The 17718-nt window shown below is 40.3% G+C and overlaps 2 protein-coding genes across 6 annotated transcripts in view; one reads left to right on the forward strand and one right to left on the reverse strand.

Moving 5' to 3' along the window:
- The first annotated feature begins 640 nt into the window (after nt 1-640).
- IFT74 (intraflagellar transport 74) overlaps nt 641-17718 on the forward strand; it is a 41993-nt gene continuing 24915 nt past the window's right edge. The window contains exons 1-8 of one of the 5 annotated variants that reach the window (XM_082204914.1): nt 641-881; nt 2173-2317; nt 3265-3400; nt 3880-3928; nt 5504-5602; nt 6295-6355; nt 6487-6546; nt 7799-7860. In XM_082204914.1, coding sequence (XP_082061040.1) covers nt 2198-2317; nt 3265-3400; nt 3880-3928; nt 5504-5602; nt 6295-6355; nt 6487-6546; nt 7799-7860 — 587 coding nt within the window. In that variant the 5' untranslated portion in view covers nt 641-881; nt 2173-2197. Of the gene's footprint in view, nt 882-941; nt 961-2123; nt 2318-3264; nt 3401-3879; nt 3929-5503; nt 5603-6294; nt 6356-6486; nt 6547-7798; nt 7861-17718 lie in introns of those variants that run through there. The other 4 variants (XM_082204917.1, XM_082204915.1, XM_082204916.1 and 1 more) reach the window with 4 other exon arrangements.
- On the reverse strand, nt 9445-16982 carry LRRC19 (leucine rich repeat containing 19). Its single transcript, XM_082205090.1, has 5 exons — nt 16862-16982; nt 15378-15455; nt 13583-14093; nt 12711-12902; nt 9445-10440 (listed from the first exon to the last, which is right to left on the reverse strand). Exons 1-5 carry the CDS (start codon nt 16892-16894, stop codon nt 10127-10129), a joined length of 1128 nt encoding a protein of 375 aa, XP_082061216.1. The 5' UTR covers nt 16895-16982; the 3' UTR covers nt 9445-10126.

Raw genomic sequence — 17718 nt, forward strand, 5'->3', positions numbered from 1 at the left:
CATTCTTTGGATTTAGTACCAAAAATTTTAAAAAAGCTCTCAACAATTTTTGTGTAAAAACAGAAGTCAGGAATCTTACTTTTTGAAATATGGCAACCCTACTTGAGCATCATATATATATATACATATACATATATATATATATGCAGGTTTTGGTGTCTTCGGGTGTCTTCCCGTGTAAGAGTCTGGAACAGTAACAAGAAGCCGAAAGCACCAGCCTGAAGATGACGAGTGAGACCTCGTCGAAACGTCGCACAGACACCCCGACTCTTACATGGGAAGACACCCGAAGACACCAAAACCTGCATATACATATATATATATATACATATATACATATATATATACATATATACATATATATATATATATATATATATACACATATACATATATATATACACATACATATATATATATATACACACACACACACACACTCTATTTTGCAATACTAACCATACCCAACTCTTAACACTTATTTGATTCCAAGTACCATGGGGGGGGGGGAAATGGAGTGGCACGCACGCGCACAAGACTCGTTCTTCTGCGCATGCGCCAAAGTGGGAGGGTGTGAGGCGAAAGCTTCGCGTAAATCTCGCGATAGAATACGGGAGCGTGAGGGAAGAAGAAGAAGAAGAAGCCGCGCTCGGCTTGGCGCCAGAGCGACTGCGCGGAGGGAGCGGCGCTGGGGGTTGGCTGGCGCGGTTGCTAGGTTACGGCTTGCCGTCGCGCGCGCGGAGAGGAGTTCGTGGATGGGAGGCAACCGTTAAATTAACGGGTCTCGTCAACCCACTGCGCGTGCGCGCGGGGAAGGGTCAGGTAAGAGGAGCCGCACAGGTTGGAGCGCGGATGCGGGAGTGCCGACCCTCACGACCCCCGTACGTGCCATGCCTCAGCCCCTTCCCCTCCTACGATGGGCCCAAGTCCCCGCGTCACTCAGAAGGAGGCGGGGAAATGGTGCATGGAATTTAAGGCTGAGGGTGGTGGGCGTCACGTGTGAACGCTCTCCTTCGCGACACGCGTCGTCGCAAAGTGCAAAAAAACAAGCGCCCAGTAACTCAGCCCTCCTCCAGGGAGTTTTTCTTTTAAAGGGGGATGGGCTATGGTTTGTTAAGTTTTCTGGGGTGTAAGGGACCGAGCTGCCCTTAGTATGTTGTTGGGCCATTTCTGGATTAATAAAAAATAAAACACAACATCAGGTTTGCTTTACAGAGGTTTTGCAATCTCATCATGCCTGTATTACAGATACCCACAACATGTTTCTGTCGAAATAGTGCCGGGGGGGGGGGGAGCTACCACTCATCAATAAAAATACTTAACTGAGGTTCTGCCCCCCCAAAAAAAGCCTCCCCCCAACAAAAATCCTGGCTGTACACATGAAACAGTGATTTGTATCTTTTCATCAATTGCTAGTGTTGTGTTTAAGATACTGTGTTCCGTGGTTTCACCCCCTATTGTAATTTCATATATGTAATCACAGAACTGCAGAGTTGGAAGGGGTCACAAGGGTCATCCAGTCCAACCCCTTGCAGTGCTAGAATATTTGGTGTGATTTGAACTCGTGACCCTGAGATTAAGGGTTTCAAGCTCTACCAACTGACCTATCCCAGATTCATGTCTTTTATTTTCTTAATCTCAACCACATACATCAAAGTTCTTTAGACTTTGCTCCATCATGAAATGATTCATAGATGATCTCTCACCCAAATATTGACTAGGCCACAACACCCATAGTTTTAGCAGGCTTGCTTCACCATGAGCTTACAGTCCATGCTCAAGGACTGCAGGCAGATAAATTGTATTTTGATCTTCTGGCTACTGGACAGGGCTGGCTTCTAAATAATGACGGTGGTACATATGCATTTTATTTTATTTTATTTTTAGTCCTACCTCCTACTGAAGACGTAATTCTAAACACACATTTGATTCCCTAGTTACTGTGTTGAAGATAGCTGTTCTAATGGGCATATTTACTCTGCATATATGGCATTATGATTCCAATTAAAAAGCTAAAGAAAATTCTTGTTTTATTAAAAATATTTTTCTTTATCCATGACTTAAAAGTTCTCTTTTGATACAGAGTACACATTTAGAGGATTCTAGTATGTAACGTAATACAGAATACACATTTAGAGGATTCTAGTATGTAATATATGTTTGTTTCTAAAGAGAAATTTGAAGAAAAGAGGAAAAAATGGCAAGTAATCACAAGCCTCCTACAGCCCGCCCGTCTTCAAGAGCAGGACTAGGCCTGGGAGCCAGACCTCCCTCATCCTCACTACGGCCTCCATCCGCAGCTCTACTTGGAGGAGGAGTAAGTTAAAATAAATCTTTTTTAAAACCTACTCTGTTTGACAAGTGATACAGTTTCATTGAAGAGTTTATCTTCATTTTCTGATTCCTAAGCTAGAGCCTTTTCTCTCCAGTGCAGATTACTTTCTTATTGTCTCCGGACATCATAATATATACACCTTGTGGATATTGTTTAACATAAGGGATTGTGTAACACAAAGGGATGGGTGTCTGCTCCAAGGATTTTATCATCTAAAAGTAGCAGTTAAAAACAGGCTATTCTCACAGGTTTTTGGCATTTTATTTTCCTATTTATCTCCACTGCTTTTTGTGGCTCACACTCCCGTTCCTTTTCCTTTTAGTTTATAAGCTTGTAGGCAGGGCTTCTGTGTTTGGGTGCTCGACGTGCTTATCTTGTTATTAATTGCTACAACAGTGGATTGGATCCTAACTTGTGTGATAGAAACCTTATGGTTAGTGGTAGCGAATTGCAGCGGAGCAGAAAGGTTACTCTTTCTCCAGCACCAGCCACTTTATCCCTTTTCAGGGTTTCAAAATCACCTCCTTCTTGAAGCTGCTTTTACTTTACAAAAAGTTTGCGGGTCCTATTAGGTATATGAGAGTCTTTAGGGTGAAGCTGTTAAGTTAGGACCTTTGAGACCAGGATTCAGATCCTCAGTCAGCTATGAAACTTCACTGGCTGACCTTGGGCCACTCATGCACTCTCAGTCTAACCTATCTCACAGGGTAATTGTGAGGATAAAATGGGAAGGAGGACTGTCACCACCTCAAGCTCCTAGGAAGAAAGGTGGAATATAAATGTAACAAAAAATGTGTGTGCCATGTCATTTGGTTTCATTTAAATCTTAAGACCTCGGCCAGCTTATTGATAAGTAGATAGACTAGTTTTCTGATCCTCAGAATGACTGCATTCATTATTTTTTCTACCGATTCTGTTTTCGGTGTTAGATCCCTCCAGGAACATCAAGACCTGGTACACGTGGTGGATCCATAGGTACTGGTGTGGTTTTGTCCTCCCAGATTAAGGTTGCAGACCGTCCAGTGACGCAGCAAGGGCTGAGTGGAATGAAAACTGGAATGAAAGGTATTTTAAGATATGAAGGCATACAAACATTGAATAAGTTAGTCTTGTGCCTGTGATTATAAGGGGAAACAGCAATACACTTTACAGTGGTTTTGGCCTCATAGAGACATGAAATGTGTCAGAACTTAGGACAAGGCAAAGCAATTTTTTTAATCAAAGCTCCATCCTGACGTAAGGGCAGAACTGAGCCAGCATCTGTGAAATCTCAAGTGGAACTTGGAAAGCTGGAATAGCACCAGAAGCTTTAAACCTAGACAGGTCCTATACTGTTCAGAGCATATGACATTACATCATGGATTATTTAAGAGAATATGTACATTACATTATTTACAGAGGATTTATTTATTTAAGCCTCTCTCTGTCTCTTTATGGTGATTTTACCACCTTGCATGAAAACAACCACTGGATTCTTTAGTAATACAATTGTTTCTCATTGTACTGTGGTGTCGGGTAATAATTTGACACTTGTTATTTGTTAGGTCCACAGAGACAAATTATGGATAAATCCTATTACCTGGGAGTCCTCAGGTATGTGGCAGTTATTTGTCTCCAGTGTTTGTGCTGTTTTTATATGGTTGTGTCAAGAGCTACTGCCTTATTGGCAGTAATTAATTGGCTATCAGCTTGATCATGCCTAGCTTGCAGTGTTTGGCAGGGACGATAGAGGTTTCTTAGCTCATGGCTCCTTAGCAGTAGCTCTTCCTCCTTTCATAATCCAGCCAGCCCATTTTTCCTGCACTCAGCACAGGTATAGAGGATTGGCCTGTGTTTTGTTTCATGCTTGTCTTATCCCACTGCCTTCCCTACTGTTTGTCTGTACCAAATGCAGGCCTTTCCTTCCAATTATTTCCTGTTTGCTGGAGTAGATACTTGTGACCAATGTCCAACTGACTTTCTTTGCTTTACTGGGAACCTCACTGCTTCTAGTCACCCAGCTGTGCTCCACACAATCTGACTCGGAATCAGCATAGGGTTAAAACTACTTTTTGAAGTTGAGGTGAAAGAGATTTGTGTGGAACTTTCTACCTTCAGAAGTGCTGACCAAAGGAATGGTCAGGTCACTTAACAGATTAATACTTAACTGGCAAGTTGTCAATAGCAGGTCAAGTATAAACACAACTCTAAAATATTAGGGTTGGCTTCAGCTAATGAGTCCGTTAGCAAAAGCCCACACAAGGACTTCCACTTGTGCGTTGGGGTTCCCACCTCCTCCCTTGCACCCCCTTACAAAAAACAGATCTGTTGTAGAAAACAACTATACTGATCACTATGTAGCTATTTTTAAAATTGGATTCAGCATCTGAAGGCTCCTAAACAAACTCTACCTTGAGGAGTTGTGCTGCCTTGCAACTCATTTGCCCACCTAAAGGATAAAGTAGCATATGTAGTGCACAGAACTTGCACCCGTCATCTTTGGGGTAGTCCTCTTGCCTCCTCACTCTCTTCCCAGAGTGACCTTCCAAAAAAACCACTAGATACTGAGCAGAGTTTTAGCATTATGTGGGCCTTTAGAAATGTATTGTATAAATTGACTAGGCTGCACTGGGCCATAAAGATTAAACCAGACACCCTTTTTATTAATAGCTTTTGATTGGATTGAAGAAACAAAAACAAAGACAGTCATACAATGCAAAGAAAATTGTAATTCATCAAGACATGTTCTCTGTGTACAACTGATGAGGCGCAGGGGGGGGGGATGTCTGGTAGTCCAAACCAACCCATTTGAGCAAATAGATTTGTATCAAGAGTCCAGATATCAAGGAATTCACCATCTTTCTCGTGTTTATGGAAGATCACCTCATATGCTGCCAGCTGAGTCATGTTCTCTGCCCACTGTAGGATTAGGGACTGCTGAACTAGACATTTATCCAGTACTGATGAACTAGACATTTATCCACCATAGGTGACCTTAGAAGCCAGTTAAATTGTCCCTCTGTCAGGTTCCAAAGGACTGGTGCATAATTCAATAAATCACCGACACGTGCAAATCTGAAGAGGTGTCCAAAACCATATTTATGTGGCAGATGACCTCTGACTCAAAGCCTGTGGCTTTAGAACAGGCCTAAATTATACTTAACATAAGAACTATTTTTTCCCCTACAGGAGCAAAATAAATGAACTCACCGCAGAAATTAACAAGCTTCAGAAAGAAATCGACATGTATAACCAGGAGAATTCTGTCTACCTATCTTATGAAAAAAGGTGAGATAGATTACACTTATTGTCATAGTATTGTAGAGTTGGAAGGGACCCTGAGGGTCTTTAAAAACTTTTGTGTTAATTAAAGTCAGTGGAATCATATACACAAGTAAATTTGGATTGGAAACAGCAAGCTTGCAACTTATGTAGGGTTTACGTTCCAAGGATCATGCCTAAAGTCAAAATTACATATACAGTGGTACCTCGTTTTGAGTCTGCCTCGTCAAGCGTCCATTTTGTTAAATGTCTGTGGCAAACCCAGAAGTACAAGAACAGGTTACTTCCAGGTTTGTCACATGCACAGAAGAACTAAATTGCACTTCATGCATGAGCAAAAGCACAAACGGTTCCACGTGCATGCGCAGAGTGGCACTTTGTCGTGCATCATTTTTGTCTAGTGTCCGGGGCTCCGGAACAGATCCCGGTCGCAAAACAAGGTACGACTGTCGTCAGAACACATTGGGTTCAATGGCAGGTGGGATTGCCAAAGTCTTTTTTCCTGGATGTCTGCCCCCATTTATTTATTTATTTATTTATTTATTTATTTATTTGCCCAGCACATAAAGCTTCATGCATGCAAGTTAAATACATGTAAGTTGCAGGCTTACTGTATGTTAAAACTTGAGACTTGCTTTGATTACATTTTATCACATAAGCTATGTTGTATAGTAACTATTCTTTTCCTGTTCTCTTAGGGCAGAGTCTTTAGCAAGTGAGATCAAAGAGTTTCAAGGACAACTAGCTGATTACAATATGGTATGTTATTGTTTATATTGCTAATATTTATATATATATTACATTGAAAATACTGGATCTAATTTTGAATTGCAATTGTATACCTATTGGGAATAAAACTAGCAATTAATTGGGTTTCTGTGTTGTTTTAGCTGGTGGATAAACTTAATACCAATACCGATATGGAGGAAGTAATGAATGACTATAACCTGGTGAGTATTAACATTGTTTTGTAACAGTATTAGTTTTGCCTGATTTGGTTATTGTTCAACTTGGACTGCTGCTAACCAGTGATGCTCAGTAGCTGCTGGAAAATGTTTGAAAACAATTGTAATTGGTTCTCAGGATGAGTGTAACTGCATATACTGTTGACCCAAATACATATGCAGAGTGACATTTCAAAGTAGCATCTTAGTTAATAGAAGGAAATATAAAAAGCCACAATTCTTCCAAACATTGGATCACAATAGAAAGGACCTACACAATTTAAATTTCCAATTAAATGGTAGTTCAAACGGAACATAAGTGTGTGTTTTTTACCAGTGAAATGAGTAGTTGATACTAGCACATGGAAATTTTACTGATCAGCTGTTTGGGAGGGGAGCAAGAGCTGGTTTTAAACTGCCATCCCCACCCTCCAAAGGACCCCTTCCTGCAAAACATCTTATCACTGAGATGCTTGCAATTTATTTGAAATTACTTGTGCTTGCAACTTCATCTGTTGCAGTCAGCATCTGTAACTTCAAATTTGTCTGTGGCATACCTTGCTGTCATTACAGCGCAGTACCTGGCAAGGATCTTTTTATTTCCCCGGGTTGTTCAATCCTCTGAAAATTGCTGTTGTGGTGTTCGGTGTTTTTAATTCTGCTGACTGCTTTTAAAGTGCTCTTTTACTTTGTAATGTTTTAATGTTATCATTTTAAAGTTTGTTTTATTTTTTGTTGGCTGCTCTGAGAACCTGTTAAAAGGTGGGATAGAAATCAAATAAATAAAAATAAGTAAATTAATATTTGTGGAGATCTGATACTTCATTCAGCTATGCCAGGTGTGGGGAACCTTTAGCCTGCCATATGTTTCTGAACTTCAAATCCTATCATCTCTCTCTACTGACAGTCTTGCTGAGGCTAATGGGAGTTTTGTAGTTCAGCAGCATTTGCAGCACCAAAGCAGCCCCTGAGCTATATAAACCTTTTACCTATAGACACATTCCAACCATTATGCATGTAAATTAGTACAGACGCATTTGAAACTGCCCTTAATTCTGATATATGTTCCATGTCTCAAACATATTTTTAGGATCATGTTGTATTTCTTGAAAATCATTTTAAGACTGATCTATGGTGTATAAGCTATAATAGCAAATTCAGTTGAATTAAAGACATTGGCTCTAGAAACGGGAAATTTATTTGCTGTAGATATAGCAGAGCTATTCTCATGCTGTTGGTGGCTGTGTCTTTTTAATAGTTGAAGGCTCAAAATGACCGTGAGGCTCAGGGCATAGACATCATTTTTACAGAAAGACAAGCGTAAGTATATGAATTTTTTAAAACGAAACTGGAAAATAAACCAATGCATAGAAATGTTCTGTATTGTGTTATAATGCAATTCATAAACCCCTGACACTTCTCTGGTCTTTGTACTCAAGCAGTAGCAGGTGTGTGCTGACCTTTCACACTTTAGATTATTATTATTTATTGAATTTATATACTGCCCTATACAGTACCTGGAGGTCTCGAGTCGGTTCACAGAAAAGATCAACATAAAAACCACAGGATATATAATCAAAATAAAAACAACAACCCAATAACATCCCTCCCCCCCAAAAAAGAGCCACGTTTTAAAAGGGCATAGGATGTCAATCAGATCAACCCAAGGCCTGGTTAAAAAGGAACAGGAGCCACTACCACGAAGGCCCTCTGCCTGATTCTCTGTAACCACTTATCGCAGTGAGGGAACTGCCAGAAGGCCCTCGGAGGAGGATCTCAGTGTCCGGGCTGAACAATGGGGTTGGAGATGCTCCTTCAGGTATACTGGGCCAAGCCATTTAGGGCTTTAAAGGTCATCACGAACACTTTGAATTGTACTCAGAAACGTGCTGGGAGCCAGTGTAGGTCTTTCAGGACCGGTGTTATATGGTCTTGGCAGCCACTCCCAGTCACCAGTCTAGCTGCTGCTTTTAAGGCTTTAGAGATCAAAACCAGCACTTTGAATTGGGCCCAGAAACTAATTGGTAGGTGAGCTAGGATTGACATTGTATTCTCAAACTGTCTTCCCCACTGAGCAACCTGTGTGCCAAATTCTGCACCAGCTGAAGTTTCTCAATGCGGTCACCACGTGTAATGTGTTACAGTAATCTAAACTAGAGGCTATCAGAGCATAGACAACAGAAGTTAGGCTATCCCTGTCCAGACAAGGGCACAGCTGGGCCACCAGTTGAAGTTGATGGAAGGCACTCAGTGCCACAGAGGCAGCCTGAATCTCAAGCGATAGCAAAGGATCCAGGAGTACTCCCAAGCTACATACGCGCACCTTCAGAGGAAGTGTAACCCCATCAAGAGCAGGCAGCGTCCCAGCCATCCAGTCTAGGGAACCCCCACTAACAGTGCCTCAGTCTTATCTAGATTGAGCTTCTGTTTATTAGCTCTTGTCCAGACCATTGCTGGTGCAAGACAATGGTCCAGGGCATCCACACCAGCACTCTACTCAGTGATTTCATGTAGATGTGAAACAGCATAAGGGGTAAAATGTACAACAGAGCAAGTCAGTTTTAAATAAATAAAAATTCAGCTCACCATCACAAACCCCAGAAGTAGCATATAGGATAAAAGATTTAATTTAACATTGAACCCCGAGGAACCTCAAATTGAAGGCTCCAAGGGGCCAAAGAACACTCCTCAAACATCACCCTCTGGAAACAACCAAGTATGACTAAAACCAGCACTGCGCGGTGCCACCGACCCCTAATGCAGACAGCCACTCCAGAAGGGTACCCATGGTATCAACCTGTTTTTCTGATTTTTTGTTCATTTAAAAGTGCAAACAAGCATTTTTATTTAATTTATCTTATATCGGTCATAGTTGTATAGTGCAACAAAAGCGAAACTTAGTTTCTGTTAATTAGAATTATTTTAATTAATTGCATATTTCTGGATGTTCAGACACAGAAGATATTATTTCTTCTTCATTGATGATCGGATTCCAAACTCCAGAGGATGCCTCCTTAATGATTTGTGTAATGACCTCCTTAGCATGCCAGACCCTTGTTTTGCCTGTTTTTAAATATACAGCCGTTCTTCGGAAGTCGAACAGAATTCGTTCTGGAAGTCGGTTCGACTTCTGAAACGTTTGGAAACCAAGGCACAGCTTCCAGTTGATTTCCGATTGTGCAGGTGTGCCGGAAACAATAGCAGATGCCTCACCGGCTTCCAAAAAAAGTTCGAAAACTGGAAGACTCACTTCCGGTTTTTGATCATTTGGGAACCGGAACGTTCAAGTCCCAAGGCGTTTGGGAGCCGAGGTATGACTGTATAGGGCTATATTTCTCTTTCAGGTACCCAAGCAAAATGCCCTGATTTACATACATAAAAACCTTTGATCCTCCAACACCATTTCACCAATAGTGGTTTTCTGTAATGATGCCAAGATTAAATAGTGCATATTTTGATTAATCACAAGCAGCAACAGTTTGGTTTTTTTAGCCCATTGCTTTATAAAGCTACAGATATGACAGCCCTTAGCACATATCTCAGAATGGGGCAGAGAGATTCAGACGGCAACATTAATAGTAACTCTTCATGTATCAATATATTTGTCTTCAATAAATCCATCTTCTTCTGGAACAAATGTATGAAATTGTTCAAAAACCACAACTGATTCTTCTTCATTGGTACCTGGTGTATGTGGGAATGCGCAGTTATGAGATGTGAAAGTTTCTTCAAACATCTCTGGTTCGTCTTCCTCCAAACGACTATGATTATAGCTAATCAAATAACGGTACCATACTGGGAATTTGATGACCATTCCAATCAGCAGTGAAATGCTGATAACAACAACCAGGACACCAATCAGAAAGGTCCAACTTTTGCCAGGACGATGAACATCCACACCTTAAAATAAATCAAACATCGTTTTAGTACTTTTCAGTATAAATACAACTCTTACTCCATTTTTCCTCATAAGGTTACCTTTCAGAAGTTATCAAGTAACTTCCCTCTCTCCATAGAAAAATAAAGGCTTGGAGCTAGACTCCTTCCATTCACAGAAGTGAGTTACCGTATTTTTCGCTCTATAGGACGCACTTTTTCCCCTTCAAAAATGAAGGGGAAATGTGTGTGCGTCCTATGGAGCGAAGACGCCATAGGCCCGCGACCCTCTCCCGGCTGGAGACGTGATGCGCGGCTATGGCAGGAACCTCTACAGCCCCGTGTCACCTCTCCAGCCGGGAGAGCGCGCGCGCGGGGCTAAAGCAGCCCCCCACGACCCTCTCCCGGCTGGAGAGGTGATGCGCGGCTATGGCAGGAGCCTCTATAGCCGTGCGTCATCTCTCCAGCCGGGAGAGCGCACGCGGGGCTAAAGAAGCACCCCGCAACCCTCTCCCGGCTGGAGAGGTGACGCGCAGCTATGGCAGGAGCCTCTATAGCCGCGCGTCACCTCTCCAGCCGGGAGAGCGCACGCGGGGCTAAAGAAGCCATAGCCCCGCGGCCCTCTCCCGGCTGGAGAGGTGACGCGCAGCTATGGCAGGAGCCTCTCCGCTGCGCCTTTCCGCTGCTCCCTGACCTGCTCTTTGGGGCTGGTGGTGGGCTTCCCCCCGCCAGCCCCAAAGAGCAGGTCGAAAGGAACCTGAAGCCTGGAGAGCGAGAGGGGTCAGTGCACACCGACCCCTCTCGCTCTCGAGGCTTCCAAGGTAGCCGCCTGAACGGCTTGTTTTAGAGCGGAAAAACGAGGGGGGAAATTCTCCCCCTCTCTGCCCAGCGCCCCTTCAGTGAAGCGGCAGGAGGCGCTGCACAGAAAGGGGGAGAATTTTTTTTCCCTTGTTCTCCCCCCTCTAAAACAAAGTGCGTCCTATTGTCCGGTGCGTCCTATGGTGCGAAAAATACGGTAAATCCAGCAGAGGTTCGCACTCTGCAAATCGCCTGCTTCTGTGGGCAGAAGGGGTATAGGTGATTTTTGCAAAATCCCATCCCCACTGCAACCCCTGGTACCATCCCCTATTCTGTTTCTCAGGGTTCCCTAACCTTGCATATCAGCTTTTCAGAGGTAAAAAGAGCTGCAAGGAAAAAAGAATATGCAAAAGTCACTTTGCACTTCTATCCACTGGAGAATCAAGTTTGTGGTTTTGCAATTCCCACACCTGTGACGCTAACACATCATCTTTAGGACATTTGACTATTAGCCTTTTAAAAGCAGTGTTTTAGTAAAGTTTGGCACTTGACTGAACATATTTCAGTAGTTGCTCTGTTAAAGAGTCCTGAAGGCATCTGTCGTTAACATGATTGTGGGAATTCAACTGGTACAGTTAAATGGACATTGTGCTGAGGTACCTGCCTCATTCCAGGTCTAGCTATGTCTGTTTGTCTGTGACTAGTGACCCCAGATAGGCATATTCATCCAAAATCAGTGGAAGAATTCATCAAGGTTAATGAGGCCCTGGGCGAGTATCTTGAATTAGATCAGCTGAGATCTAGCTGCACCAGAAACAAGTTTAACAAAAGAATTTGAACTTTGTGCTCCCAATGACGCATGACTGTCTGGGTTAATCTGACATTTACCACTATGCATAAAAAACTAGAAAAGGCTATATTGCAATTATATATAGTCAGCATAACTTTCAGCATATTACTTGTTTTAAAAGACCATTCAAAAGCTATTTTGGTAATACATCTAATATTATTATCAATATATATGCTAAATATTCTAATTTATATGAGGATAGCATAGTTCTTCTTCCTGAGAAATGTAAAGGAAATGGTGGAGCTGCTCTTAACAATGTTTAAGGAAAAGAATGCACAGTTATAGGTTTGATATAATGGCAGAAGAGGAGGGGAGCAACCTTTACCAATTGCCCGTTCACCTTGCAGAGCTTTGCACCCTATGAAAATCGGCTGGAGAGGGTAGGGGGATTGTGGGAAGACTAAAGAACGGGTGGGGATTGGGCAAAAAATAATGTTCTTCCTTCCACCAGCAGGATTCCTCTGCTGGATCAAAAGCTATCCATGAACAGAGGGAGCCCCACTTTTAGCAGACAGCTAAATTTGGATTCAATACGCAGTTGCTTTAAATTCTGTATCAGTGCACTAAATGATCTTTAGTATTGTTTCTGAAATGCATGGCTTCTATAGCCATATGGGTGCTGCCGGTAAATTAAATGGAAATATACCTGACTTTAGTGCTTTTCTATTTGTACCATTATGCAGAGATAGACTATCATTAGTTGGATTAAGAGAAGTGAAAGATAAGGTGGTTGCTTCAGTAGTCATCTCTCTTTTCTCACAGTCAGCTATAATTGCTGTCTTGATAGGTTGTTCTTTCAGGCTGCTTGGATACGTACACACAGTACCGTTCTCATTTTCTGTAAATATAAACATTTCAAAGAGATTAAAGTTTTTGGTCTGCGCTGCCCTCAAAAACAATTTCAGACAGTATAGTTTAGAACTTTAAAAATAATCCATGAGACCATCTAGTGTTATAGGGTTGCCAGAGGCAAATATATTATTTCCAACAATTATTCATTCCATGAAAATATTCCTGGGCATAAAATATATGAATATATTCAGTATCACATATGATACTCTCAGGCAGGTTTGACTGTGCTAGTCATCTGTTTAATAGGAGTCTTAAGGCTGGGAGTAAGTTGCATTGAACTCAGTGGGAATAATTCTTAGTAGGTGCATATAGGATAGCACTGTTATTTTTTTTCTGAAACCACATTACTTAGCACATTTCTAGTTCATAGGGCAAACGCCTCTTTTCCTATTCAAAATCTGTTGGATGAATAGGCAATTTTCAGACATGACCTTTTCAAATACCAGCTTAATGTATGTGCTCGACATTTAGTTCATATTTTATCTTTTCGGTGTGCTTTTTATTGACAACTCCTTTTGGCTTTTTTGGCACTCAGTCCAAAGGAATCCATATCTCAAAAATAAAAGATGTGAGGATAGCTAAATTCATACATCAATGGAGTACACTTAGTCCTCCTGAAATGGAAATCGTATAGATTAAAACACCAATACATTTTTTGATACTTACGCATGGTTACTTTAGTGGTCTTCAGCCAACTCTGTAAACTAAGGAGGTCACATGAACAATTCCATGGATTTCCAATTAATGTGATTTTGGTTAAATTAAGGGATACATTTGCATCAAAATATCTCAAAAGGTTATTTTTTAGGTTTAAGACCACCAAGCTCTTTAGCAATACAAACACACTGTAATCTAATTTCACAATTTTGTTATTCTGTAGGTGCAAAATCTTTAGTTTCTTTAAACCAGCAAATGCTGCCTGTTCAACTGTACTGATAGAATTATTGCTAACATCTAGAACTGCTAATTTTGAAAGTTTGTCAAAAGTAAAATTACGGAGAATAGAAATGGAATTGTTGCTTAGGTATAATTCTGTAATATTCATGTACTTTTGAAGATTTGTGGTATCACTTTCATTTAAAGTGATGCTGTTGTAACTGAGAACTAGTATAGAAACATTTTTGTCTAGGCCAGGAGGAACAGAAGTATAGTTTTTTGCTGCTTCCTCGCACTTAACCTGTTAAACAAAGAGAGAGAAAATGTTACAAATACAGATTGGGGAAGATTACCAGGATAAAACAGATAATATGTTCATCAAGCTCTCATATATAGGGATATGAAAACTTTTCTAAAATATATTGATGTTATTGTTTGTTGTAAAGGAAAATTCTGCCCTGCTAATCTTCAGAAAGAAAATCAGAACAAGTGACATTGCAAAACACAATCCTATAACAACATTGAAAGTGTATCATCAATATAGAAACAAAAGCAGCAGCACAAAACAGCTATATAACCATAAATAAAGCTACAGCTGTTCAGATTTGAGTCAGCTATATGATCAATATGTGAAAGAAAATGACCAGAAAAAGTAGTTCACGCTATAGGAAAACAGGCCTGCTCCGTTTTTGTTGAAATCTTGGGGCTCAAATAAAAAATGTTGGAGTTAAACTCTTTTCTACAGTAGAATATTGAGCATAGAAATCTGAAATACCTGAATCATTCAGGACTGAATATAAATGCTTTGGCAGAGAGTTGTAGGGCTAAAGGGAACTTTTATTTTAAAAAGATCATCTATTTCCCCACCTCGCTTAATGCAAGGCACATCCCATACCAGCCTACAAGGACCAGAACAAAACTCATGGAATATTTCTTCCTGGTGTTAAGAAGGGAGTACCATGAAATAACTACCGTATTTTGCAGGTGATGAGAATCATAATATGATTGGTTAGGCACTGTATTCTGTGGGTTTTGGATCCTTCACATACCGTACTCTATCATATATATTATTGGCATCCATCTGTCTCGAAAGACAATGGAGTTCGCCTCCAGGGGTGAATCAAATCACCATGTTAGCTGCACCCAAGTGACCTCCCCAGGGCACAAGCCTGGGCAGTGTGTATGGTATTCCTGGACTGCTCAGACGACCAGACCTTGCTGGTGTGGTCCAAAGGAAATCATAGCAATATGTTTGTCACCAGCTTGGTGGCAGGAGTTGCTGGAAAGAAGTACCATCTTAGGGACTGCACTCCGGATTTGTGTAGGGTTTACCCACAAGCCTTTCCTTCTGAAGATATCCCGCAAAGCAACGGAGGTCCTATCATCTATATGAATATGATAATTTCTGCCACTCCACCCCAAAAGAGGAGTTAAAATAGCCTTAGGCTGCAGTCTTAAGTACGCATAGGAGTCAACTACATTGAACACAATGTGGCTTTCTTCATAGAACACATGTAAAGGATCGAGCTGTTAACAGCTTTATAGGAAAAGTAGCCAAGTAGCTTGATTCGGTTATGAAGCTTACCATTTGAGAAGCAGCAACTGGATGTAAAAAGAGAGCTGCAACCAGTGTCGGGAGCCAAGCAAGCTTCATATTCTGAACCTGTAGGTACACGTTATCGCTTGAATAGTATTGAAGCTCAATTTGATGATGAAAAAGAAGTTCACAAAGAGTATCATAGTTGTGATTGCAAAGCCAAGTGAATCAACAGGATTTGTAGAACTGAGTAAAATATGGAAATGTAAACTATATATAGTTTGTGCTATGAAATCAGGCCTTTGTCATCTGTCAATGTTCAAGAAATTATTTCACCTAGTGTTCTTTTTTTAAAATAATTTTTTATTAAAATTTACAATTTAATATTCAACACATTTATCATATTAAAAAAATAGAATAAAACAAAACTCCCCCCCCACCCCGTGACTTCCCTCAACTTCTCCTTCTGGTTCTTTGACAATTTGCTACTTCTGCTTAAATTTTCTCTTATTTTTCATCTTTCAGCTGAATGCTCTTGCATTCTTATCATTTTTCTACCAAATTTTCTTCCAGTTACTTCTTACATTTAATTAATTTCCATATTGTTTCTTAACCTTTACTCTTGTTTTCTTAATTGTAAGTGTTTTACTCAAACCCTGCTAGTGAGTCCATTTCTTTACAATATTTCTGTAAATACAGCATGAACGATTCCCAGTCTTTTTTAAAGTCTCTTGTCTTTGTCTATTTCACCTAGTGTTCTGATACTTAAAAAAATGACATAGCTGTGATCTGTTGAGGTGTTCTGTAGAAATACAATAAAAATTATCCAAGTACTGGTTTTCTTTCATCAGATGTCTTAATGCTATCGCTGTAGCTGTTACTAAATATTAAAGAAAGAAACTGCAACAGCTATACAGTACTTCAAATACTTAGAATCTTTCTTCCTGCCCATCCTCCCTCCAGAGCTCTGAAATGGCGCCACTGATCAAGGCTACACAAGACATGAGCCATATCTATTGTACTGGTGCGAACTGCTTGACCCTTCCCTATAGGGAAAAGTTTGCAAATCTCAAAAGATAGAGAAAAGCACAGCCGGCAGTATCTAGAAACATTGGAGCACCCAAACAAGTAATATCAATAACCTCGCAAAACCCACACAAAAATTGTAGTGTCTCTTGTGAAAACTTTCTCCTTTTAGTCCATGTATATATGTATTAAAATCAAGTAAAATTCTTCAGGAATTAACATTTATTTCTGAAGTGTTCCATTAAAGGCCCTCCGTTATTTAAGAAGAATAAAACTGGCAGCTTCCCTGTTTAAACTGAGGGGAAACATTTGAAAAATATTTTCCAAGCTTCCAAAGATGTCCTCTTGCAAAGCCATCGAGTGAATTCATACAGCTTTGAACCAATATAATATTTAAACTATAATCTTAATAGTTGGATTGTGAAACAATGTATTTTATTATACATTTGTTAATAAAACAAACATCTATACGTTTGATAATACTAGCAGTTTACCCAATCACTTACCTTCTTATTTTTTCTCTGGAACATCATATTCATGTTTGCGTGTATCCTTGTGGATTAAAAAAAGAAGAGTACAATGTGAACTTCACTTGGCTTCAACCTTTGTACCCTATTAGCAAGCACGTCGTTTAAAATAAGGAACTTCAGGATGCCTTTAGCAAAAGATTGACTTGGGTTCATATGTGACTTAATAGACTTGCAGCCAATAAGGAAGTTTTAGAATATGATCAGGTATCATGTTTATGACATGAAGTGAGGGCGAAAGAGCAAGTTTACCCACGGTTAGAGTTTCCAATAAAACATGATTGTATTGGAAACAGAGAGCCATGGGTAGAAGTTTATTTTTTAGTGGGGTACAGTTACCAAACATCAGACAATATAAATATACAAAGTGCATATTAAAAGCGACAGCTAAAAGCCTTTGCAGTTGTTAACATGCTGATCAGGGTGGAGGTTAGGTATAAGTTACATTCAAAGAATTAAAAATCACCTTTAACTTGTATATGTCACATGTATCATCAAGTCCAAACCAGTGAGAGGAGAAGGCACTAAACATTTTGGATCAGTTCTGATTCAGCTGTGACTATAGTTGCTCTGATTCCAGTTTACGCTAACAAAGATTCAGTAACCTATTTGACACCCGTGTGCCGGTTCATCTCCGGTTCACATGAGAAAGTATAAATATTCATATTACGATAGTGATTTGCCTATGTGATAGAGTGGGTGTGATCATTGTGATATTGTGCCCTAATCTTCCTATATGATAGTTTTATCTTTCGGCAATGGCTTTGGCTAGATTAAATGAATAAATACAGTTGTACCTCAGAAATCAAACGGAATCTGTTCCAGAAGTCTGTTCG

The sequence above is a fragment of the Podarcis vaucheri genome (assembly GCF_965113315.1).
Source record: "Podarcis vaucheri genome assembly, chromosome: 17".
Classification (NCBI taxonomy): Eukaryota; Metazoa; Chordata; class Lepidosauria; order Squamata; family Lacertidae; genus Podarcis; species Podarcis vaucheri.